This window comes from Sus scrofa, chromosome 13, assembly GCF_000003025.6.
Source record: "Sus scrofa isolate TJ Tabasco breed Duroc chromosome 13, Sscrofa11.1, whole genome shotgun sequence".
Classification (NCBI taxonomy): Eukaryota; Metazoa; Chordata; class Mammalia; order Artiodactyla; family Suidae; genus Sus; species Sus scrofa.
Genome location: NC_010455.5, coordinates 140,363,004 through 140,389,688, shown reverse-complemented (window position 1 = coordinate 140,389,688; position 26,685 = coordinate 140,363,004). Strand labels below are relative to the sequence as shown.

The 26,685-nt window shown below is 45.3% G+C and overlaps 2 protein-coding genes across 13 annotated transcripts in view; one reads left to right on the top strand and one right to left on the bottom strand.

The window, feature by feature from the left end:
• Positions 1-16,118, top strand: part of NR1I2 (nuclear receptor subfamily 1 group I member 2) — a 32,559-nt gene extending 16,441 nt beyond the window's left edge. Inside the window, exons 2-9 of one of the 8 annotated variants that reach the window (XM_013982405.2) lie at positions 4,998-5,145; positions 7,673-7,857; positions 9,104-9,291; positions 10,240-10,517; positions 12,553-12,695; positions 12,878-12,994; positions 13,347-13,452; positions 14,599-16,118. In XM_013982405.2, coding sequence (XP_013837859.1) covers positions 5,051-5,145; positions 7,673-7,857; positions 9,104-9,291; positions 10,240-10,517; positions 12,553-12,695; positions 12,878-12,994; positions 13,347-13,452; positions 14,599-14,743 — 1,257 coding nt within the window. In that variant the 5' untranslated portion in view covers positions 4,998-5,050 and the 3' untranslated portion in view covers positions 14,744-16,118. 8 annotated transcript variants of the gene reach the window in all.
• Positions 19,492-26,685, bottom strand: part of GSK3B (glycogen synthase kinase 3 beta) — a 234,089-nt gene continuing 226,895 nt past the window's right edge. For 4 of the 5 annotated variants that reach the window (XM_021068185.1, XM_021068182.1, XM_021068187.1 and 1 more), the window contains one exon: positions 19,492-25,026. Coding sequence is in view for 3 of the 5 variants with exons in the window: in XM_021068182.1 (XP_020923841.1) it covers positions 24,959-25,026 (68 nt within the window). In the remaining 2 variants the exon portion in view is untranslated. 5 annotated transcript variants of the gene reach the window in all.

Sequence of the window (26,685 nt, the reverse complement as noted above, 5' to 3'; positions counted from 1 at the left end):
TAAAGACTGTCTTTTTCCCACTCTATGTTCTTGCCTCCTTTGTCAAAGACTAATTGACCATAGATGTCTGGGTTTATTTCTGAGCTCTCTATTCTGTTCCATTGGTCTGTATGTCTATTTTAGTACCAATACCACACTGTCTTGATTACTGTGGCTCTGTAATATTGCCTAAAGTCTGGAAGAGTTATGCCTCCTGCTTAGTTTTTCTTCCTCGGGATTGCTTTGGCAATTCTGAGTCTTTTGTGGTTCCATATAAATTTCTGGATTCAAACAAAGCAAAAGTTATACAAATGCTATGGAGTGAGATCCTGGCACTAATTCTAACACCCCATCATTAAGAAAATAGGGAATGTATTTATCAGACACAGAGCAAGTCAATATCTCCCCTCTGTCCTTTTGGAGACATTTCTTTCTTCTTGGTCTTTGTCATCTATTGAGCCTCTCCTGTGACTCATGCATCATGTTCTAATTGTCACTTCTCTTTGGGGGAAGGGCATTTATATCAATGGCTGAGGGAGCATCATCTCACTATCTCTGATTGTTTGAAGTTTATGGTAATTTATGTGCAGAATCCCTGCCACTATCCCCATAATCCCAGATTATATGATTCCTAATAGCTCCTGAATGAAGCTGAAAACTTAGAGGATTGTTCTCCAATTAATACTCTGAAACAATATCGTACATATCAAAATTTCCCTTCCAGTGATACTCTTTGATTTTGGAACACTTTTTGTGCCTGTGAACCGGGAGAGGGTTTCATAGCAAGCCTTGGGCTAAAACAGTGACTTCTGGCTTTTATAGAAACTGAAAAAGGGCCAACATAACAAGTATCTGGTGGATGCTCAACACATGCCTATTGAGTGAAATGATAAATGCTATTATGAATAAATGATTTTTCAAAAGACCTGGAACACTGGGGTTCGGTAATTGTTAGTTGCCATTTTAGTATCTGCCCCACCCCTTTAAAATTTTTTTTAAATTATTGATACAATTGATAGATCGTATTCTATCACTTTTAGGTGTACAGAGAAATGATTTGGTATTTGTACACACTGTGAAATGATCACCATCACCATCACTTATTCTCTAACACTAACTCTGAACCTTAGGCTGCCCCAGCTATCAGCTGAAAACATCTGCCTTGGTCTTCTAACAGGAACGTTTCCCATACAGTCGACACTTGAACAAGGCCAGGCTGAGGGGTGCCGACACCCCTTGTTCAGTCAAAAATCCATGTAAAACTTTTGAATCCCCCAAAACTTAACTACCGAGCTTACTATTGGACCTGAAGCCTTACCAACAACATGAACAGCAGATTAACATGTATTCTGTCTATTGTATGTGTTATTTTTAAAGTAAACTAGTGAAAAGAAAATGCAGTTAAGAAAATCATAAGAAAGAGAACTACATTTTCAGTGCTGTGCTGTTTATCAATACCATACGTTGACATCATCTGTTTACAAGATGAATCATCTGTCAATACCTACATCCAGGATTGTCTTATACAATAAAAAAGACTGTAGATGCTACGTTTGTTACTAACATTAGACACTGAAAATGAAAAGATAATGTGAGAAAGAAGTTCATGTTTATTTACAGGTATAATGATTTGTCCACTGATAAAGAAACAATACGATTGCTTTACAGTAGTTTCATATGATCGATATAAGATTACTTCACATAACCTAGTCTATACACTAATGAATGAATTATTATAAAATATTTATGGCACACGAATTACAGTCATATTCATAATGTAGTACTGGAAAAAAATTTTTTTAAAAAAAACCTACCTGTGATAGGATGATATGTAGTTTTCCAATTACGAGAGAGTGAGGTCCACTGTACAGCAATGTAAGCGACAGAATAAACAGTTAAGAAAACATATTATTAATTTTATATTAAAAATCATTTACCTTATGCTTATGCAAGGATAGACAGGTATCTACATATATATCATGGGTGCGTGGCACATCCAACTTTCTTAATTTGGGGGAATATCTTTAGGCTATGTAGTTTGTCTGACAGTTTTTTCAAATTATTGCACATCTACAAAAAACTTTCCAATATTTTTATTCAAAAAATTGGCATATAAGTGGATGTACTCAGTTCAAACCTGTTTTGTTTCAATGGTCAACTGTATTTACATTTTTTTTTTTTTTTTTTTTGCTATTTCTTGGGCCGCTCCCGCGGCATATGGAGGTTCCCAGGCTAGGGGTCCAATCGGAGCCATAGCCACCAGCCTACGCCAGAGCCACAGCAACGCGGGATCCGAGCCGCGTCTGCAACCTACACCACAGCTCACGGCAACGCCGGATCGTCAACCCACTGAGCAAGGGCAGGGACCGAACCCGCAACCTCATGGTTCCTAGTCGGATTCGTTAACCACTGCGCCATGACGGGAACTCCCTGTATTTACATTTAATTATCAATATATTTGTTATTTCCCACCATCTCATCTTATGCTTTTGTATCATCTTTTCAGTTTCTTTTTGTCTCTCTAGTTAGATTTTTTTCTTCTTCCATTTCTTCTTTTCTATTAGCTTCCAAGTCATGAATTCTACTTCTAGACTTTTAGGGGTTACCTAGAAATCTTAACAAACACACTTTACCAATTGGAATTTGAGTTATTATCTTTCTCTTCCTTCAACAATACAGATCCTTAGAAAATTTTCACTGTGATCACCCATATTCTAACTTGTTTTTGCACATTTGTGTTTTGCTTTAATTTCCAAGACAATGTTAAAACTGGCTTATATAGTTGCTGTTTTTAGGATTTATGGTCAATTTTTAAATTTAATTAAAAATTTTTTGCAGTCCTCTTTCTTACTCCCAAATTCCCACAGCCAGACTATAGTCCCTTTCTCCTTTGCTTTTAAGTATAGTTGGTTTATAGTGTTGTGCCAATTTCTGATATACAGCAAAGTGACCCAGTCATATTTTTTATTATTATCTTCCATCATGGTCTATCCCAAGAGAATGGGTATAGTTCCCTGTGCTATACAGTAAGACCTCACTGCTTATCCATTCTAAATATGATAGTTTGGATCTATTAATCCCAAACTCCCAGTCCATCCCATTCCCTCCCCCCTGGCAACCACAAGTCTATTCTCTGTCTGTGAGTCTGTTTGTTTTAGATTCATTTGTGCCTTATTTTTAGATTCCACATATAAGTGATATCACATGATATTTGCCTTTCTCTTTGACTTACTTCACTTAGTATGAGAATCACTAGTTGCATCCATGTTGTTGCAAATGGGATTATTTCATTCTTTTTTATGGCTGAATAGTATTCCATTGCATATATTTACCACATCTTCTTAATCCATTCATCTGTGGATGGACATTTAGGTGTCTCTATGTCTTGGCTATTGTGAATAGTGCTGCTATGAACACGAGGCATGTATATATCTTTCTGAATTGTAATTTTGTCTGGATATATGCCCAGGAGTGGGACTGCTGAATCATATGGTAGTTCTATACTTAGTTTTCTGAGGAACCTCCATACTCTTCTCCACAATGATTCTCCAATTTACATTCCCACCAACAGTGTAGGTGAGTTCTCTTTTCTCTACACCCTCTCCAGCATTTGTTATTTGTAGAATTATTAATGATGGCCATTCTGGGATTTATGGGCAACTTTTATTCATTTTGCAAATCTGGTCAATTTTATAGTATTTTGCTTTCCTTGTATCTTCAACCTCTTCTAGTACTTACTTAAACACATTCTGTGTCTGCTAATTCAGAGGCTCTTTGCATGTCTAATTCTGCTGTAAGTTGTTTTTGCTGGCGCTTGCTCATGGTGCCATGTCAGTCTTTGATTCAAGATTTATGAGTTTTACTCTTATTTCTTGAAAATTACTTATGTGATTCTGTGTGTCTAGGTGGAAAGTGAGTTCTTCTAGAAAGGAGGAACAGCATCTGCTTCTGTGGGTGTCTGGGAGTACTACCAATCCAAGACCACTCTAAATAAATTTTTTTGTGTGTGGCTTTTGTAAACACTTACGTACATTTTTTTTGCAGGGGAAGCCTATACGAGGTCAGGATTATGATTTGAAAAATCAGAGGATATTCCTACACACACCTCATTGGTCCTAGTTTCGTCAGCTGATTTTATGTGCAGTGTTCGGGGGGGGGCAGGTAAATTTCTACTTCATCCTTACAGGTGAAACTGTTGGCTGTTATTTGTCATGCTGTTACAAACAGTCATTTGCATGCTGATTTTATTTAAATTTTTATTTTGCTTTTAGAAAAAGCAACATCATCTATGGTGTGATGGCCTAAAGAGACTCTGGGAAAGAGTAAACAGGACAGCTTCTAATTTCCGCTCAGCGCCCTTAGTACCCATTCCAAGTCATATCCTCCAGGTGAAAGTTGCCTGGGGAAGACACTTGGGTACAGCTCTAGTAATGGGTACAAGCTCTTTGATTACTCACTTCCACCCCAGCTCAACCAGGACTTATGCCATTTTCTCCCTGCATCTTAAGCTTGGATACTCTCTATCCTCATCGACTTGGTTACTCAATTAAAAAATCTCCTTCTGCTCAGCCTTTTCAACTCTTTCTGGGAGCTTGGGCCATGACACACCTGAGGAGCCATACCTCTGGTCTCCCAGTTCCAGAAATTACCTTGAATAAGTGTCCAGTTCCATGGGCTGCTCCCTGTTAAGGCCTTTGACCAGCTCGTGGCCTCCTAAGCTTAGTCCAACCAAGTACTACTTCTATGGTCCAACCCAGATAGTCTTGGCCTTTCTCATTTCTTTCTCTCTCCTGTGTTCTTGTTGATGTGTTTTATTCCAGGGCCCTATCACTGTTTAAAAAATGTCCTGGTCACACCTCTCTTTAAAACAATTCTAGTGCACTTCCCCCAATACTCCCATTTCTTCCATGAGAAATCAGCTTTTGTGTCTACAGAACCAAGCGTGAGTGAGGCACAGCAGGCTGCCTCAGCACACCCCTGTCCAGCCCTCTCATTCCCTGTGGTTTTTTCACTTCTAGTCCAAGAGACTCACAAGCAAAGCTGGAGGTGAGACCTGAAGAAAGCTGGGACCATGCTGACCTCATGCAATGCAATGAAACAGACTCCACTTCTGGAAATTCCACCACCAATGCAGATGAGGAAGATGAGGGTCCCCAGATCTGCCGTGTATGTGGGGACAAGGCCACTGGTTATCATTTCAATGTTATGACATGTGAAGGATGCAAGGGCTTTTTCAGGTAGAGTTATCTGTCAACTTTAACCCACCTGCCATCCCTGACACACTGGGTAACATCTAACTGGGGTTCTGCCATTAGACCCCTGGGCACTGCCTTAGGGCCTCAGCTTGACCTCTCTTCCAGGTTCAGAGTGTGGGCTGGCATTAAATAAGTGAAGACTATAACAAACCAGCTCACCTAGTAATGGAGAGGTCCAAAAAATGAAGGACTGAAAAGTCCCAGCTCACAGCAAGAGAGGCCTACACAGAAGGCTCACATTGTTCAAATGAAGAAAGAGAAAGAGCACAATTCAGTGCAGGCTCAGGACCAATAGGAAGAGGCAGCAACCAGGACAGGAAGGGGCTGTCTTCAGGGAGGGGTAGGTGTGTGGAGGGTGGTTCCCACCGCAGGGACACATTTGGGCCCCTGTGCATCTCAGACAGCCAGCCTGACTTGGCCTCTGCCAATTTCCTGCTGGCTGGACATTTAAATGGAAATGGGCCCTAGTGCCAAGGCCCATCTTGCAGTCCTACCAAAGCTGGGCTGCTGGTCAGTTGGGTGGGGGGCAGAACACACAGGGGGGCATCCAGCCCAGAATCATCTCAGGGAGGCACTGCAGCAGCCCAGTGTCCCCCCAGAGTAAAAAAATCCAGGGCTGAGGTGGTCAAGTTTGAGCTGTTGGCAGGCCCCAAGCATTAGGTCCGGGCAGGTCCAAAGGCACCTGAGTCCCAGGGAGAAATGAACATTCATGTCTATGGGTCTTAAACAGAAGTGGACACAATGGTGCTGTCAGCTTGCTCTCAGCTCCAAGCAACAACTCTCCACTCAAAGTGTTTAACAATAAGGAAAACATGTCACCTCTCATATCTACAGGTCTGAGGCCTTCAAATGGTTGGTGAGCTCAGCAGTCAGTCCTTTTTCTCTTCTGCCATCAGAGTACGCTGACCTTGCCTGCTCCCCTGGGGCAGCAAAGTGCCAGGGGCTCAGGCAAGAATGACAAGGCTCAGTGAAGGAACAGAGAGGCCCCTCTCCTCACCTCTCTAAGAGCAAGGAAATCTTTCCCCTCACCTCATGTCAGCTAGAACTGGGCCCCAGCCTACTCCCAAAGTGGCTACTAGCACGCTGATAGATCAGTGAGCTGGGCATATGCCAATGTGGCCACATGGACTTCTGAGCCAGACCTGGATGCTGCCAACAGCATCCATGCTGACTGCCCTGAGGTGTGGGGACCACTCCGGTGCAGTCCTGGGCCAACCCCAAGGGAGGCAGCATTCTGTAGTAGTCAGAGCTTGGATCCTGGCATTAGGCAGACCTGGATTCAGACTTCAGCTTATCATTTATGTAGAGGACAGGGAGCGATCTGTCTTCTCAAGGACTCATTTCTGCTAGGCAGATGACATGATGAATTTTACAGGGTTCTAAGAATTAAATTTTCAAAGCTTTGCATAATCTGTAGCCCTGCATCTGATCCACAGCAAATGCTGATAAATATGGGGTCCCTCCCCTCTATGCTTTTCTGGGTGGGCTCTTACAAGGTAAGGTATCTCCTACCCAGGCCTGCAGGGGAGGGGGTGACATTTGTGAAAGATAACCCCTGGGCTGGTTGCTAGCCTTAGGTTTAAGACCTCAGGCCTCCTGGTTCAGCCCCCAGGGTTTACTCGGCAGCCATACCTCTCTTGTTCTTCATTTTCCACACTGCTGGCCCAGAGTCTGAGGCCAGAGCCAGAGAAGAATTTGTTTCTATTCAGCTGTGAAAATGGAGGGCAGAAGGATAAAGTTAGGGCTGCACTGACTGGGTCTGTTGCAGAAGTTCTAGACACCTGGGCTGCAAGGGAGGGTGGGTGTGCTGGAGTCTCTAAAAGGCATCTGCCCCTCCTGGCACAACCTTGAAAACCCACCTTCCCCTGTATCAACCTTGAAAATCCACTTTTCCAATGGGGAAGCCTTTGTCTAGTGAGCTAAAAAGCTTCCCGTAGTCCACCTTGGCCCCCAGTCTAGATTGCGGATGGGGAAGGCAAAGGGATTCTTATGTTTGTTATACTCCAGGGGCCAGGTTTCCCCTGGCTCCCTCCTCCAAGAGGGGGAAATCCACCTCCATGGAAACATGGCCCAGGTCCTCCTGAGAGTGCCTGGGGGTGAGGGGAAGGGGACAGGATGCGGAGAGGAGCTGGGCTGGGCCTGGAGCTGAAGCATCCCCGAAAAGTGCAAGCCCTATTGGAAGCAGGGTCCACTTCCCAGGGGTGAATGTCTCCTTCCCCCACCCCCTCCCCTTGCCTCCAGCAGGCACCTGGGCCTCTGGGAAAGCCCAGCACCAACAGAAGTCTCAAGAGCCCCTGCCTGTACCTTTTGGGTGACCCTGACCCAACTCAGAGGCAAGGGCAGGGCACACAGAGGATGTGACTAGCATCCATGTGTAGAGGGAACAGGGAACTAGGGTGCCCCACGCGGCCTACCTTTTGCTCTTTGTCCTCTGGCAGGAGGGCCATCAAACGCAATGCCCGGCCCCGGTGCCTCTTCCGGAAGGGCGCCTGCGAGATCACCCGGAAGACTCGGCGGCAGTGCCAGGCCTGCCGCCTCCGCAAGTGTCTGGAAAGCGGCATGAGGAAGGAAAGTGAGCAGCATACGACATGGACAGGCGTGGGCTCCAGAGCCGCAATACTGGGTGGGCGGGGGGGGGGGGTGCGTGGGGGGGTGCGTGTGCGCATGTGCAGCCCCGCTGCATCCACGTGCGCGTGCGCACAGGAGCAGGCGTCAGCTTGCGGTTCAGGCGTTGTCTGCACCGCGCTGTCTTTGAGCTGCTGGAGGGGTGGACCACCTTCCTTCTCTCCCCTGGGAGGCCTCGTTCTCTCTGGCCAGGGTCGTGTCTCTCCCTTCCTTCAGTTACCCTTGCGACATTCATTTTGTTCTTTCATAGTTGTTTTAGTCAAACTAGGGGAGGTGAATTGGGGGCAGGAAACTGGAGACCCATGGTATGTATGATGTCAGCCCACCTTCTACCTGCTGCCCAGAGCCGGCATCCTCCAGAGGAACTGTGTGTGGCCAGTGACAGAGAGAGTCTCATTGCCCCTGTCTAGCTTTGGTATAATTGTGCTCCCGGGGGTGGCGGGGCTGGGGGCAGCACTTGGAGATGAAAGCACATGGGGAAAAGCCTGTAAGCTTCCAGAGCCTGTTTATCTCCATCAGTCACAAGGGACCCTAGGCCTGGGGCAGCCTTTCCGGGCCCAGGTTCCCTGGGAGGTTGGGCAGAGAGCCTTTCCAGCTGTCCCTGCTGTCCCCTCCCCACAAGGACCTCCACAGTTTTGCTCTGCGCTCACAAGTGGGCTCCAGAAATCCTTAGGAGACTCTAAGGCTCCAGGCTAGGTAGGAAGTGGCTGGGCTGATATTTCTTGCTAAGTAGGAGCCCCAGCTCTCTGAGGTCTTGGAGACCTGGAGATTTGGGGGCCCTCCAAGGAGTCTTGTTGGTATCTGATCCACCAGAAAAGAATAACCAGGTACATTTATCAAGCAATTACTATGTACTAGGAGCTGTATTAGGTACTTTCTGTCCAGGGTCTCACCGTAACAGCAGTGTAAAGTCAGCACTGTCACTCGGATTATCAAGAAGGAAACTGAAGGCCAGAGAGGGCAAGAAGCTTCTCAAGGTCACCAGGAGAAAGCAGCAAAGCTGTCACTCAAGCCCAGTGCCTTTAGATTCTGAAGCTGGGGCAAGTCTCACTGCTCCAAAAAGTTGTTGCAAACCCCACTGTCAGTGGTAGCACACCTGTCTTTACCCAAGTGTTTTTCCAGAGGAGCCCAGAGTCCTCCAGAGTCTGGAGAAGGACGGGTTTCTTGTCACTAGCACATCCCTGTTAACTTCTGCTGCCTGTGCTGCCAAGGATTCCTGAGCCTGCTTCTGGCTTTCCCTGCAGTGATCATGTCAGATGCAGCTGTGGAGCAGAGGCGGGCCTTGATCAGGAGGAAGAAACGAGAACAGATCGGGGCTCAGCCCCCAGGAGCCAAGGGTCTCACTGAAGAGCAGCGGACAATGATCAGTGAGCTGATGAACGCTCAGATGAAAACCTTTGACACCACCTTCACACATTTCAAGAATTTTCGGGTATGAGGTTTTAGAGCTGGCTTAGCTCCTGTGCTAGCTCCTCAAAACCCCAATCTCATTCCCAGGGGTTCTCAAAGACTGGCCTCTGGACCAGCACAGAAGCATCACCTATGAACCTGTTAGAAATGCAAATTCTCAGACCACCCTTGACCTCCTGAATCAGAAACTGAGGGTGGGGCTCAGCAGTCTGTGCTGCGACAAGACCCCTCAGGTGATTTTGACGGACACTCAGTCTGAGACTCTTGGCTCTCTCCTTCTGCATCAGGCAGAAATTCAGTCTGAGCCATAGATGTAGTTTTGGAAAGCTGAGTTGCCCTAGGGTGGCTGGCATTCATGGCTTTATGAGGACAGAGTCAGGACCTGTTCGGGGCACAACATTTGTGAACTTGTTTTCCTGATCCAAGAAATGCTAGTGAGCTCAGCACCATTACTCAGCAAGGGTAGCCATGTCCAATCTCAAGGCCCTGAGCCATGTCTTCTCCACCTGTGCTCACAGGTAGCTTAGTGATCTGTCCAGCTCAGAGAACTGGTAGCCAATAGCTCCCAAAGTCTCTTCTTTCCAGACTTTACCCTCAGACCTTTTCCTCTGAGTCTCTTGACACAAGGTCAGAGATGCTCGAGATACACCCTTGGGAGGAGACCCCCCTCACTTCCACTGGGGCAGGGAGCAGACCCATCTCTGTCTAGGCAGGGATGAAGGACCATGAATTCATAGATTCATAGATCCACCTGATAGGAGAAGGCCAGAGAAAAGAAACATGTTGTGTGTGTGTGTGTGTGTGTGTGTGTGTGTGTGTGTGTGTGTGTGTGTACACGCACCTGCCATTGTGCATCCTTTCAGGATGCAGGTGTGGCTGTGTGGGTGTGTCTGGAAGCCTTTGTGGTAACCTGTTTGGGAGAATATATTGTTTTTCCTCTCTTCTCTTCCACTTTTGGCTCCTGTCCCAGTTACCAGAGGTGCTTAGCAGTAGCCTCGAGATTCCAGAGTGTCTGCAGACTCCGTCGTCAAGGGAAGAAGCTGCCAAGTGGAGCAAGCTCAGGGAAGATCTGTGCTCAGTGAAACTCTCTCTGCAGCTAAGGGGGGAAGATGGTAGCGTCTGGAACTACAAACCCCCAGCAGACAACAGTGGGAAAGAGATCTTTTCCCTGCTGCCCCACATAGCTGACATGTCAACCTACATGTTCAAAGGCATTATCAACTTTGCCAAAGTCATCTCCTACTTCAGGTAGGACACAGTGGCTGAGTGGATGGTATGGAAAGGAGCAGGAAATGGCCAGCAGATTCAAAGGCCTGGGGTAGATTTCTCTGAATTTGGGGAATGTTGGTGCCGAAAGACCCTCCTTTACCTCTATCTCCAGGGCACCTGGTCCTGTTGGGGAATGCAGCCCTCCCTGGACCATTATGAGTATGGTTCATTAGCTTTGTGACTGCAGCCTCCCATTTAATATGCATCTCAGCCTCCTTGTCTGCTAGGCAGGGACTAGTAATGCCTACTTTGCACAGCTGTTGTGTGAAATAAGAAAACATTTTGAAGAGCCTTCAGCACATACATGGTGGACATTCAGATAGTAATTCTCCTATTTCCCCACAAAGGGGCAGGAATCACAAGTTGAGAATTCCAGAGCAAACGAGGAGTTGGCAGGAAAGGGAAGGAAGTCCAGAGGGAGAAGAGGGAGAGGGCCTGTGGAACAGGTGCTGGGTCACTGGCAGTCTGCTGCCTAGAGAAGGCTGAGAAGGAAGATGGGTGGTCCCGAGAGACAAAGGGCTGGGACTCCCCATAGTTAGGCGTGGAGGCAACAACCAACGAGTAACCGGGGTGAGTGAGAATCCCTGGAACCTACTGATGTGGTGGCAACCACCAGCCCATTACATGGAGCCCATCAGGGCTGGAGGCACACCAGGCACGACTTATCTGGGGTCGGCACTGGCCTTGCCGGGCCTGGACAGGTGGATCTGCGTCACACACGAGGAGCCCTGATTTTATCTGCAGGCAGAGGGCAGGTTCTCTTCCAGGAGCCCACAGGTTCCCCTCTGGTCCTGTGGGTGACACACAGGACTTATTTATTGGGGGTAAGGGTGGCCACAGGCTGGAGTGAGGGTCATGTTGTGGCAGATTAGGTCAAGGGAGCAGGAGAGAGGTCCCCTTACACACTTGGACCTGGCAGATCCCCATGGGCATTCAATGACCCAGGATTTACCACCAGAGTAGGAGGTCCCTTGCTGTTCCTCGAGACCACAGTTCTGAGCAGTCACCCCAGGAAGCAGGAGTTCCTCCTATCTTCATTCCACAGATAGAAAACTGAGGTTCACTGAGGTTAAGGCACGTGCACAGGGTTGCAGTTAATCAGAGTGGCCAGCTTTGGAAGCAGAGTACAGCCTTCAGAGCCAGCTTCTGCCAGGTCCTGAGCTGGGTGCTGGGGTAGGGGGACACAGGAAGAAAAGATCAGTTTCACAGCATTAGATCAACGTTGCGGATCTAAAAGAAGGGACTAAACTCCCGAGGAGACCAAAGCCAGGCAGAAGTCCTCCTCAAGAGCCAGCATGAAAGACCTCCCTCTGGGCTTTTAGTCGGAATGCCTTTGTCCACAAGGAGTGGGGGCCTCTCTCAGCTGGGAAGGGGTGTCAATCTAACTGTGAATACCAGAGGCAGCGGCTGTGGCTGGGCCTGTGCTCAGTGCTGGGGGTGGGGCTCAGGGTATCCTGACATCTGGAGAGAAACGGTAGAAGTAGAAATCCAGAATAGGCAGCAAGAAGCAAATAGCGTGGAACTCACGCCGAAGAATTGGCCCCTGCAGAAAGCCTGCACTCTGGAAAGCCCTTTAGGAGGCATGAGGACAGCTTGGCCCAAAGGACTAGCAGAATCACTAAGCAAAGCTAAAGGGGTAATCATTCTAAGTGGGGAAATTGAGGTGGAAAGTATGAGGCCAAGGACCAGGAGCCAAGGCATGGGCTGGGGGTCATGCAGGGAGCTGGAGGAGATGGGACCAGGCTGTAAGATGGGACCATGGCAACCTCAGCAGTGGAGAGGCCGTGAAGGCAGCAGGAGGCCAGAAGAAGGTGGCAGAGAGGAGGAATCTGCCTGCTGGATTGTGAGGGGGAGAGATTGGAGGCAATTTGAAAGCAACTGCAGTGATCTCAGGGGTAGGGGCCCATCCTGCCTCTTCTCTTTGCCACCTCCGACTGTTTTCTGGATTATGGGAGTGGGTGCAGGCCTGTGGCGGCTTCCCAGGAAGCTGGCATCCCCTCCTCATCTTTGCCAGGGACTTGCCCATTGAGGACCAGATCTCTCTGCTGAAGGGGGCCACCTTTGAGCTGTGCCAGCTGAGATTCAACACGGTGTTCAACGCAGAGACGGGGACCTGGGAGTGTGGTCGGCTGTCCTACAGCTTGGAAGACCCCTCAGGTGCCCTGGCAGAGGGAGGGGAACAGCCATGGCGGGAGGAAAGGAGCCAGGTCAGGATGTGCACGTCCTGGGATTGCAGGGCAGAAGACTGGGCGATGGGAAAAGAGACCCTGGTGAGACAAGTCTGGGTGTTGGGTCAGCTTCCTGAGGAGTTTACCCTTCCAGCCTATGCCCACCCACAGGTGGCTTCCAGCAGCTTCTCCTGCAGCCCATGCTGAAATTCCACTACATGCTGAAGAAGCTGCAGCTGCATAAGGAGGAGTATGTGCTGATGCAGGCCATCTCCCTTTTCTCTCCAGGTGAGAGTCCCACCTGTCCAACCTGGCTTCCTGTGCCCACCCCCACCCCATCAGGTCTGCTTGCAACCCATCAGCTTCAGCCATGGGAGGCAACAGCCCCTTCCTCTGCCCTCCCAGGGAAGGTCCCAAATGATGGCCCTGCCCTCCACTCACCGCACAGCCAGGATGGGGACTCTGGCTGTTTTCTCCTAGGGTTGGAGGGCTGATGCCAAGCCCTCTTAGTGCCACCCTCACTTCCTTGTCTGGGAATCCCTGGCTCTGGAAGGTGGTCGGCTGGCAGTCTGCCTGCTCTGGGACAGACCCACCTTGTCGTGGCCTTCATGGCACTGTATCACCTTCCCCTTCACACCAGACCGCCCGGGTGTGGTGCAACGCCAAGTGGTGGACCAGCTGCAGGAGAGGTTTGCCATTACCCTGAAGGCCTACATCGAGTGCAACCGGCCCCAGCCTGCCCACCGGTGAGCAGCAAGCAGGGAGGGTGTGAGGGGGGGCTGTACCCAGGCCCCCGCCTGTTCTGAGCCTTTCTAGGGGAGCAGACCAGAGCCACTCCTTGGGCAGTCTCTGATTACCAGGGCTTTGGGCCCTGCTCTGTGACCTCCACTGAGGCCCTCTCTGCACAGTAAACTTAGAACAGCTCCTGTTTATTGAGAAGTGTCAGCTCCGGTGCCAAGCAGTTTACATGCATTATCACCTTTAACCTTGAAAATAGCCCCATGCCATGGGTGCCCCCATCATCCTGCAAGGGACTCTAGGCTCAGGGTGACTGATTCAGGTCCCACAGCCAGGCAGGTGGGGTCTGGAGATGAATCCTGACAGACCAAGTCCACAGCCCAGACCCTTGAGCACTGAGTACCTAGCTACCTCCTGGACCAACACCAGCTAACCTGGTAGAAAACTCCTTGTTGGTTCTGGTCACAACCCAGAGGAGGACGGCAGCTCAGGGCTCAGGCAGACAGGGGCTCCCACCCCTTCACTGGGCCTCAGCAGTCCCTGTGACCTGGTGCCCACAGGCCTGTGCTGTGATGGGGAAGGTCAGTGCTGGCCATGCCACTGAGAATGTAAAACCTCAAGTCCTTACTTGGTTTTCTGCAGCTTGCTTTTGTGTTCAGTATCCTGGGATGCTGGAGGCAGGCATGTCTTGCTTTACTCGGTCCTCTTCCTTATTGAGCCAGGAGACATCATGGGGATGAAGTGTGTCTCAGACACTAGATCCCAGGGTAGATCCAGGAAGGAATTGCTGCCTGCAGTCCCTGCCTCCACAACTATTCCACCCAGTCCTGACCCCTTTTCATTAGCCAGTGATGTCCCTTCATCAAATTGACCTATTCCCCTGGTGCCTGCAACACCTTAATTTTCCCTCACCCAGAGGAAGAGGTGCGAGTGGGAAGAATGGATCCACTTCTCAAGGGCCCCCAGCTATTCTGCACCTGTTGTCCTCAGGCTGAGAGAGAAGCTTAAGGAATTCAGCTGAGCCTTATCTCTTGGGTTGACCTGAGAGGTCTTGAGATGAGTCCCCTCAAACTTGTGCAGTTACAGAGGGGCCCCCACTGGTGGGTGGGGCAGGGTGGGCTGCACCCCCAACCTTTCCTCTGGCTGGACTGCAGATTCCTGTTCCTGAAGATCATGGCTATGCTCACTGAGCTCCGCAGCATCAACGCCCAACACACCCAGCGGCTGCTGCGAATCCAGGACATACACCCCTTCGCCACCCCACTCATGCAGGAGTTATTCAGCATCACAGAAAGCTGAACCAGGGCCCTCGGAGTCGCCACTCCTGGATCTAAACAGATGGAAGCAACTGACAATGCCCAAAGGTCCTGCCTCCCCAGGAAACTCAGCCATGATGATGGCTGGCTAGCATTACTCAGGAAGGGGCCATAGGTCCCCTCAGCCCCCAGTTCAGTATGTGGAAAGCCAAGCCCTAGACCACTACGTGGAGAGTATACTGGCCCATAGGTCAGTTCCAGGAGCGGCAAGGCCACCTTCCCCTTAGAAAAAGCCCTGGGTCTGGAGATTTAGTGTCCTGGTGGAAGAGGGGAAAGGGCACCTGGGGCTGGGCCATTTGAGGGTCTGTGCTCACATCCAAGTTCATTAGCTTCTTGGGTATTTTCACTGCTATGCCTAGTACCCCTGTCTCCCACTTGCTCCCCATTCCCAGCCACAGCCTCCTGCCCTGAGCTGCTCCATGAACTCCGGGCCTTTTTCCACCAGCAGGTGCATTAATGTCTAAGATAGCCTTCTAGAGAGAGGCCAGAAGGCCCACACCAAATGTCAAAAGCTTGTCATTACCTTTCTCCATGTCTGTCCTTCCTACCTTCTGGGCATTTCATTCTGTCTCTGCATCCATTAAAACACATCATTAAGCACCAACCATATGCAACCTGCTGTGCGTAATAAACGCTGACTCAGACATGGATCCTGACCTGCAAGGTCTGTAGTTCAGTAAAGAAAACAAAGCAGAAACACGAATAATTTGATCAAAAGGAAAAGTGATGTATGACATAAGGAGCCCAAGAAATTGATTTGCGTGGATGCTGAACTGTGCTAGGCTTCTGCATGCACCGGGACACAAGTGAGGGATCCCTAGAACATGGCTCGTGGGAGGAAGGGTACTAGCTGCTGTGTGCATGTGTGTTCCTTGGTGCAGGTCTGCTCCACAACTGAACTGGGGCTGGGTTGCTCACGAGGCTGGAATACTGGGACTACACAGTCCACAGTTAATAAACATGTTCCTGTTTACACATCTATTTTCAAAGCTAAAGAGTATGAAAGCATCTGTTTTGTTTGTTGCTATTTTGAGTAAAAATGTTTTTGCATTTTTCACAAATTACATTTTAACTAACTTTACCTGGGCATCCCATAAGAACTAGACCTAGCAAATACGTTTCAGTGGTTAACATCGAATCAAGACAAGAAGACTTAGTTAACTTTTGGCTAGAGATTTAAAAAAAAATTTTTTTTACCTTCCTTTCTGGGGAAAAAAGAAATGTGGGGTGGGTAAATAGAAATATCATATATACATATATATTTCTAATTTTTAATACTTGTTTTACTTTTGCCCTCTACATATCTGAAGACTGTTGATGTGTGAACCAACAGTTCTTCTAATAAATGCATTATTTAACTTGGTTTGCCCATAAGATGATTATTACATATAAAAAATTAACATATACAGAGTTCCCTTCATGGCTTAGGGGTTAATGAACCCAGCTAGGATCCATGAGGATGCGGGTTTGATACCTGGCCTCGCTCAGTGGGTTAAGGATCTGGCGTTGCCATGACCTGTGGTGTAGGTTGCAGTTGTGGCTCAGATCTCTTGTTGCTGTGGCTGTGGTGCAGGCTGGCAGCTGTAGCTCTGATTCGACCCCTAGCCTGGGAATATCCATATGCCATGGGTGTGGCCATAAGAAGAAAAAAAAGGTAAAAAAAATTATATATATATATGATTTAAAATATAATAATTTATTTTTTTTCTTTTATGGCCACACTCGCAGCATATGGAAGTCCCCAGGCTAGGGGTCGAATCAGAGCTACAGCTGCTGGCCTATGCCACAGACGCAGCAACACAGGATCGGAGCCAAATCTGTGACCTACACCACAGCCCATGACAATGCCAGATCCTTAACCCACTGAGCTGGGCCAGGGATCAAATCCACATCCTCATGGATACTAGTTGGGTTCATTACTGCTGAGCCACAATGGGAACTTCAGTAATTAATTTTAAATGTCTGATATTTTGATGCAAATGAAGCTGCAAGTTAATTGAATTTGAAGGAAAAGGGAGTTCCTTCTGTGGCATAGCACAGAAGCAGGATCAGCAGCATCTTTGTAGGGCCAGGATACTGGTTCAATCCCTGGCCCGGCACAGTGAGTTAAAGGATCTGGCATTGCTGCAGCTGGGCCTAGGTTGCAACTGAGGCTATGATCTGATTTCTGGACCAGGAACCCATATGCTGCAGGGTGGCTGAAAAAGAAAAAAGAGAAGAAAAAAAAGAGGCAGATATTCACATAGCAAGGAGGCTAAACTTGGAGAAAGTAAATCATTGACATTGTAAATCAAAGTGAGAACATATTCTCTGCCATCCCTCCAGATTTACCAGCCTCTTCTGCATCAAAGGGACATAGAAAGTACTCATTTTTTAGAAAAGAAATTGAGAAAAGAGCAGCTTTTCCCAAAAACGATGAATGCAGATTTTGCCCCCAGGAATTATGTCTAGTTATACTCATTTGGAAATATAAATTTCATTCAATTGTATTCATGAAGCATACATATCTCTTCTTTTCCCCTGAGGTAATTTTAGGTGAGCTATTCATTCAAGAGCCAGAAATAGTTGTTTAATGTACACTACAGTAAGGTGAGGGCAAGGTGAGCTTAAAATGAGATTTAAACTCCCATCTCCCAGTATTGATTTTAAAAATACCTGGATAGGAATTTCCACTGCCGATAAGTGGGTTAAGGACATGGCATTGTCTCCGTGAGGATGGGGATTTGATCCCTGGCCTCACTCAGTGCGTTAAGGCTTTGGTGCTGCCGTGAGTTGCAGCATAGGTTGCAGATGTGGCTTGCATCTGGTGTTGCTGTGGATGTGGCATAGGCCTCAGATGCAGTTCTGATTTGACCCCTGGCCCAGAAACTTCCATATGCTGCAGATGTGGCTGTAAAATAAATAAATAAATAAATTAATTAATTAAAAAAAGGGAAAAAATACCTGTGCATTTCCCAAACATTTAATTGATATGTACATATGGTTTACAGTCCAGGTGCTGTTAAGATTCAAGGTTAAGGAGTTCCCACTGTGGTGCAGTGGGTTAAGACTCTGCAGTGGTATGGCCCAGTGCAATGGCTTAAAGGATCCAGTGTTGCTGTAGATGCTGTAGTTTGCAACTGCGGCTCAGATTCAGTCCCTGCCCTGGGGATTTCCATATGCCATGGATGTGACCATAAAAGGAAAAAAAGATTCAAGGTTAAGTGCACCAAAGAGCTTGTAAAGGACACTTCCTTTCAGCAACTATGTGGATCTTGTTTATAGGTTAGGGGCCAGATTCAACTTTCTTACTCTCAAACATTTGAATTTCCCTGTCACTCCCTTCCCTGTGCTTTTGAGTAGTGGAACTAGGCATCAGTTTCCAGGCATCCCTGTGGCCCCCAGTATTTTTCTATGTCTTGCCTCAGTCAGGTGAAGATGGTGTCAGACTCCAAAGCTCAGGAGAAAAGCCGTGCTTACCTTCTGGATCCCCCATTGGAGCCACTCTACCACCAGTCTTTACCTGGCCTAGACTTTAAGGATCCAGTTAAAGCCTTGACATCAACAAGTTTTAGGGCAAGGCTCAAGGTGGCTTCTCCTTTCTGGAGAAAAAAAGAGGAACATGCATTTAATGGACCATCCCTTCCCAGCTTCTGACATCTTGTTTGCCTCATCATGCCATTATCTACAACAGCTTCAGTTTGTTTTGTCCCCTCAGCATAAGCACAGCTCTCCTAAACCTGAAGGTGCTAGTGGGTGGGTGAAATATTCCTGCACCTGAGAGAGGGCTGACCACCAGTGGTTTTGTTCACTTCCTTTCAGAGACTTCTCTACCAAGGGGATATGCAACCTGATTGCTCCACCCCTCCCCTTTTTTTTAATGGCGACACATGAAAGTTTCCAGGGGCTAGGGATTGAATTGGAGCTGCAGCTGCTGACTATGCCACAGCCACAAAACCAGATCTGAGCCACATCTGTGATCTATGCCACAGCGTGCTGCAACTCCAGATCCTTAACCCACTGAGCAAGGCCAGGGATCGAACCCGCATCCTCATGTACACTGTTGAGTTCTTAAGCTGCTGAGCCACAACAATAACTCCTCCTTTTCCTCATTCCCTTCTAGAACACCTTCTAAACTGTCACCCAGCATCATTGCTCTCCTGAAATATGATTGCAAAAAAGACAAGTTGGCCACTGCTTTTTGAAAGACTTCAGAAGTTAAAAATTCAGTCTTTCGGGATTTTTAATTTTTTTGTCTTTTTGCCATTTCTAGGGCCACTCCTACAGCACATGGAGGTTCCCATGCTAGGGGTCTAATCGGAGCTGTAGCCACTGGCCTATGCCAGAGCCACAGCAATGCGGGATCTGAGCCGAATCTGCAACCTACACCACAGCTCACGGCAACACCAGATCCTTAACCCACTGAGCGAGGCCAGGGACCGAACCCTCAACCTCATGGTTCCTAGTTGGATTCGTTAACCACTGAGCCACGATGGGAACTCCATGGATTTTTTAAATTAAAAAGATATTTTGCTTAATCCCAGTTCAAACAGGACAGGAAATAAGATAGTAATAAATTCCAAACAAATGCACCTCAGTGTCATCAGGAGGTCCATCCCAAAATGGCATCTTGCACATTTGTGCTGATTCCCACCCTTCCCCCACAAGCCCCACAACTGGTAGACAGATCTATTTTACAAATGTTAGCCAAACCCATCACCAAAAGTAAGTAAATAAATGGAGGACACTTTATCCAATATAAATTTGTTTTTATTGAAGCAGCAGTCACATGACTTGATATCTAGCCTTTAGATTAGGTCTGACAGAGTGAGCCAGCCCTAAAAAAATGATGTTTCTTTTTGCACTAAGAGACATAACATGTTTACATACATCATCCAGTATTGGAAATGAGCAGACTCAAACACAACATATGTTGGTTACCTGGAGGTACAGCCCCACTGTTTGTGGTGTTCATATAATTCACAGATACTCCCAAAGACCATTACTAATGGGATGAGGTTAAAAGAAAATACAGCTACACCAAACCATGAACACAGTAATCAAAGACAGCAGCTTATACACATTTTAAAAATTTGTCCCTTTCAGGGATGTTTTCATTCTTTTCAAAGCAGTGTCTGCAAAGCTTCCTTGACATCAAATCCAAAGGTTTCCAAGATGGAAGCTGCACCTCTTGGGGCTATACAGTGGAAGATCATTTGAAAGAACGAGAGCTAGTGTTCACATCTTGACTTTTATAACAAAGATCCATGTTTTTCTAATTGGAGGAAAGAAGTGGTGATGTGACTACATATTGCAGTGACAAAATAGGGCAAAGAAAAGGTTGGGTACTGAAATAAAGACCACACACTTGTGAATTTTAATTTCATTTCCAGGCTAACCTACTTTTTATTTAATGCAAATTACAGTACCAGTTAACTATTTCCAAACCAAGTCACATAGAACGAAATGTATTTACAAGGGAATGGGGAAAGGGAAAAAAAAACATTGAGCATACTTTTCACAAAAAAGTTTATATTTAAAATGAAAAAAAAATCAGTCACAGAGGCATTCAAGTAGTAATGTTATACAGATTTTGCTTTTCCTTTATATCAAGACAGATTTGCACAAGTGTTTGCAATAGTTTGTATACAACCCACAGTCCTTTATATATATATATATATATAATAAATTTTGTTTTTTAGATTTGTTTTTAAGATGGAAGTGGTCACGCTAATTGGTATGTGTACAGGCCCAAGTGATCCATCGGCAACACATTTATGAATGCAAATTTTACAGGCAAGCACATTTTCATACACCTATCTGTATCTGCCTGTAGACAGATATAATAAGAAAAAGAACTTAAAAATTAACACAAGGAAGTCTACTTTGTCAAGCTAACCCCTTATGTACTGGTTGTCATTTTGCTTTTATTGCAGAGGTGCAAAACGGAGCAACAAACTTGAATAAAACGTCATAACCCTTGTGAAAATAATCCAAACCCCAGGGATTACTTTCAAAGCCTTGCAAACATAGACCTTCGTCTGAGACTCTACTCTGCTTCTAGTTGTCTCTCTTATTTTCAGTGGCTCAGGCTTCTATCAGAAAACAGATTTTCTTATAAAGCATGCTTAGTTTATTTTTCTATATAGGGGAGAAAGTGTTTGACTCTGTGATTAGATGATCACTAACATGAACAAGAGGAATCAGATACAATTTTGGTTTAAAACAAAGAAAAAACCCCCAAACTCCTGGGGAGCTGGCATTGGCCAAACTTCCTTTGGAAGATTCCAAAGTTAAATCCCTTAAAAAGGAAAGGGAAAGAGAAATGAAATGCCAGTGTCTTTATATCCACAGGGATAGAGAATACAACAGTCCTCTCAGAAACCTTTGCATTGGTGCAGACAAGATGACTGGTTAGGCAGGCTTTGTTAAAACACAAATCAAAAATGTGTCTAAAAATTAAGAGGACTTAAAAAAATGACACAACATGTCACTGGAAAGAAGGTGCAGTCTTCTGCCTTGCTGGAATGAACATATGATATTCCAAAAATAGCAACCTTTGGTTTGGTAAAGTTTTTTTCTTCTACTCAAGACATCTTATACAGAGTACTTAGAGGCAAAACGAGTAATTTTGATTTTTTTTTTTCTTTCAAAAAAGGCCTTCATGATGGGCACAGTAAGAATTAAACTGGTTTTTTAAAAGAGAAATTAAAATGACGTTTCATTGAACGGGGGTAGAGGTGGCAGGAGGGAGGGATGTTCCCTTGTGAAAACAACAGTCCTTCATGGCACAGGTGGCAATCTGTGCAGCAGCTGCTGGTAACTGCACAATAGCATTTTAGACCACTCGTGTATCAAAACCCAATACAATTAGGAAACTCTGATTTATAAAAACCAACTCTCTCTCTAGTTCTTTCTCTCATTTGGGAGGGAAGTTGATAAAGAGAGAGAGAGGGTGGGAGGCTCCTGGAATCTGCTGTTTGTAACTCTCATGGTTAGGGTTTGGGGAAAAAGACGAGCAAAATCTAATCTATTTGATATCCTCCAGCTCCAGGGCTCCCTGGCACTACACTAAGTCTCTGGATGGACTAAGTTCGAAATGAAACCGGTCACTGCTACTGAGGAAACAGATGTTCAGAACTGAAACAAAGGCAGGGCTTGAATGAAGTGAGGTTATGAACATGGTTTCCTCTTCCTACTCCTGAGCATGGCATCACCGAAATTAACTGTGGAAGGGGCAAAGACACTGTGTTATGAGTGAGTTATTTCAAAGGGCAAAAGGGTGGGACAGGGAGACATGGATAGAGAAACCAATTTTGCAAAATTTCAATTTTGCAAGATGAAAAACAAAAAAACACATGGAAGCGAAGGCACTCCAAACTATATAGATACACTATACATTGCTAGAGTTATTGTTACAATAATACAGGCCGGTACCTACTGTACAGAGTTAAAACTATATGGCTTTAAAAAGCTCGTCTACAATTTGTCTGATTATTAAACAGAATCACTGCCCTGAACAGTAACTTTTTGCTCATTAATAACAGTTCCTGGGTCCACATATTTACATACAAAACAATAAAACTTAAAATTTAAAAAACATTGAAAGAAAATATAATGTACAAGCTTGAATTTGGTGAGGAGCTTTTTATTATTATCATTATTATTATTATTATTATTTACAAAAAGATATTCAGAGACCTGGATCTCACTTGTATAAAAGAGTTCTGTGATCCTGCCATGATCCTTGAGAAAGAAAAATCACACACCTCAGCCCTCACACATACACAATAAAATGAGAGAAAAGCATCAACTTTTCTCTCTTCTCTTACCCCATTTATGGGGGGTGGGGGAATTGTTTCCTAAAACAAGCACAGATTTTTATGGACTCTAGCAGGTATACCAAGTCCAGAATAGGGTCTGTATCCAAATGTTCAGCTGGGCAGTCTGGTCTGAAGTAGGTCCATATCTCTGCCACAGACCTGCTGTCCAGCTTCTTTATAATCCTTTCTGAAAATTGTCGATCAAAGCCATTCCTTTTAGGAATTATGCTGCCAAATACTTTCAAACTTCTTTTCAATCTTAATTTGCTCTCAGAAGCTCATTAAGAAATGTAAAGTTCAATTTGTTTGATTTGGTTTGACTGTTACCTTTCTCATGAACTCTGATATAACCAGAGGTTTGAGAAACCCTTCTGTGGTGTAAGAGCTTAGCTAAACAGTAAGTGAAAGCGAGGATGGCTCACAGTTGCCTCTCTGGGTACTGGTTCACGTCAGCAGGCAGTACGGCTCTCTTGGAGAGTCACACACCCTTGGTTAGGAAGCAGGACAGGGTGCTGGGACCTGTATGAGGGCTGCCAAGAAACTCCACTTCCAAATCACCCGGAGGGCGAGACCCCTAACATGACCTAAGGTGGCGACGAGGAGGGTGAAGGGAGGTTACGCACAGTCTAGGGCTCAGCTCTGCAGCCCTGCAGTTATGAGCTAACCTTGGAAGGTATGTGGGGACGGAAGGAAGGAAGGTAGGTGGGAAAGGTGGCCATCACTCAAGTGATCTTTAAATGTAAAGTACAACTGATTGTGCCTTAAAGATTCATAGGTCAAGTAATGGCCCATAAGCACCAAGGTGACTAAGGTTCATTTTAGAGTATATAAGGCCCACATAGATGTCAACCTTAAAAGTATAAAACAAACTAGTTGTGAAAATCTATTTCCTCACTGCCAACATAATCCTTCAATCCTCCTTGCTTTCCAAGGAATATTGCTTTTTCTTCAAAAACAGAGACTGATTCTCATATTATTCACTTATCACACAAAAAACAGAAACAAAAACTCTTAACTGAGTGTGGGGGAAACATTCTTCTCATGCTTCAACCAGTCAATTTTGATACTGTGGACAAAAAACAAAAACAAAAGGCAGTATTGAATCTATGTATATAACATATATACACACATTTATATAATCAGCTTTCCTATAAAGTCAGCAGGTACAAATGACTATTTATATCATTTTGATGTGTAGTTTTTAATATTCCTACCATCTAAAATCATAATGGCCCATCCAACATGCATGCATCAATAAATAAAAATTTGAAAGCATGAGGTTAAAAAAGCTGAAATTAAATACAGATTCTAGATTTGGATTTAATTAGAACTATGCGCAGAATGTGGCAATTTCTACAAGCTCAATTTGCAGTTAAAAATATGAAAAATAAACCAGTAGACTGTTACAGTTCACATTATTTAACTATAATGTCTCTCAAGTGTATCTTTCCAAGGGAAACAACTTTAGAGAAAAAAAAATCTGGACAAATTCAACTTTCAGTGGTGAGACCTGCCCCTGGCTCATCCCCTTCCTCCAGGTTCATCAGCTTTTGACCTCTGCAGCCAGAGTGGCCAGCTCAACACCCTTTTCAGTCTTCTCCTAGGTCACTAGTTTAAAACTGTACTGATTTACAGAGAACCTTTGGTCAGCAAAGATCCACACAGAGAGCACACATGCTCTTCCTTTGATAGCTTCCTACATAAGTTTCTTTATCACTGGCACTGATTAAGGGCAAAACAAAACCTTAACAAATCAATTAAGAATCTTCCCCTTAAAGGTTCCAACTTTATTGACCTTCTGGGTTACAAATGATACACATTTCCTTTTTTTGTCTGCCGCACCTGCCACCAATATGCCAAAGGCAAATCTTCAAACACCCGAGGATATGGATTAATTTTACAAGTGACATTTAAGTCCCCATTGTGTTATTATACCTGCTAAGCTCCCAACCAATTTCAAGCTGTGCACTATACACTAAAGTCTTACACTTGACTTTAAAAGAAAACAAAGTTCAAAAAAACTTCAGCACAGAACAAAGTTTTCTTCTTTTGTGGAAGGGGCATGAGGCAGGAGTCCTGTTTTTAAAGTATACAACAGCAGACTTTCGATAAAAAAAAGATTGTCGTGGGAGAGATTGTGTGTTCTAGTGTTCCGGTTTGCCCTCCCACAACCCCTCCCACCCTCTGGATCTCCCTCAAAGTGAGAATACAATGAAATTGGTTTGTATTTATAGATATTTTACAAGGTTAAATAAGAACAACAATAAAAAAACTGAACACTAAAATGAACAGGTTTTTTTTCTCTTTTTAATTTTCTTTCCAAACGTGACCAGTGTTGCTGAGTGACACTCAAGTAACTGGTGGTTCTTCCTGTGCAGCTGGCTGCTCGGGACTGTTCAGGTGGAATTGGAAGCTGACGCAGAAGCGGTGTTATTGGTCTGCCCACGATCTCCGGCATTAGTATCTGCAAATCAAAAGCCCCAAAAGAGAGCATGAGCAACACTTTCACAACCCAGAGAGAAAAGTATGCTGCCTCAACTACAGACTCTGAGGTATAGCTGAAATGTTTTAAATACAGCCAACACTATGAAATCTTAATTTCTTTCTGCTTGGCGTTAACTCTGGGACTTGGCCTGGACTTGGTGCAGGGAAGACTGTCCCTGAATAGATTACAGACCCAGGGAGCCAGAGACCATTTCTGTCAAACTCTTGCCACAGCTGGGATTAGCAGAGCACAAATACTCAGTTGGATTCTAGCTCTTTTGAAAATAAATGAACAGTGCACAGCTGGGAAAACTTGCTAAAAATTCTGAACAGTGTTACAATATACCATCTGCCTAAGTGGGTGAAAGAGCAGAGGCAAGGAAAGTAATATGGGTCAATGCTGACAGAAGCACTAAGTGTAAATCAAACTCAGCTGCTTGCTTTCTAAGTACAGTCTCTCTTCGTTATTCCTAGAAATGGAAGATACAACCCAGCAAAAAAGAAATAGCCATTGTTGTACCAATTCCCTTATTCAATAAAGCATCTTATAGTCAAATGTCTTAGCACTGAGCTTACTTTGTCTAATCCTTTGGAAATGCGTACAATTTTACAACTAACTTAACTCCCACAATTTTTAAGGTATGTTATTATTTCACAGCCTCTATTATCATTTAAACAGGCATTTAATTGTGTCTATACTGGCTGTCCATCTCAGGTAGGCAACATGCTGTTTCAGTGGCTACATCTCTGTCATTACATACATGACTGAGAAACTGAGAATATACGGCTAGCAAATTTTCTCTCAAAACCTTCATATTAAGCCCTGAGCAAGAAGACAGGTGGCTTGACTGAGATGGAGAACTTCTAAGAGCCACTGCTCTAGAAGTCACACCATCCTTGCCCATCAAGGCTGGTGACACCAAAAAATGGACCCAGAAGTTTCATCTCTCCTATATCCTATGATGGGTAGAGTAGATGTCATGGCAGAATGCAACATTTGGTACTTCCTTGGATCTTTCTACTTTGATTTTTTTTTTTCTTTTTATGGCCATATGTGCAGCACATGGAAGTTCCTGCGTTGAATTTGAACGACAGCTGTGACAACACCAGATCCCTTAACCCACTGTGTGGCCAGGGAACAAATCCATGCTTCCCACAGAAGTGAAGTGAGCCACTTCAACAGCAGTCTTAATTTACTGTGCCACAGCGGGAACTCCTACCTTGAATTTTTTAACTGAGCAGGAAAAGAACAAACCTCAAGGATACAGAGTAATTCTAACTTAAGGAACTCTTAAAAGATTAGCCATTCAGTTTACCATCTTGAAAGCCACTCTTAAAACTGTACTTCCTTTCTAAATTCCTGACTGTTCCTCAAAACAATCTGCCCTTATATACATTTAACTCAGCCTTTGAGGAAAGAAATCTTTGTATCTCTTAATATGAATGATTGTGTTTAGTTCACTTAATTTCCTTTATAACACCCATAGCTGCTTCTAATCCTGTTTTCATGGAAGTAAGCGTGGACATTATGACACTGGGGGCCATGCATTAAGTTCATATTGGCCAAAGCATGGAATCACATTAACTTATTGATATGGCATATGGACAGGTGACAAGAGAAGGTACATGATATATAATA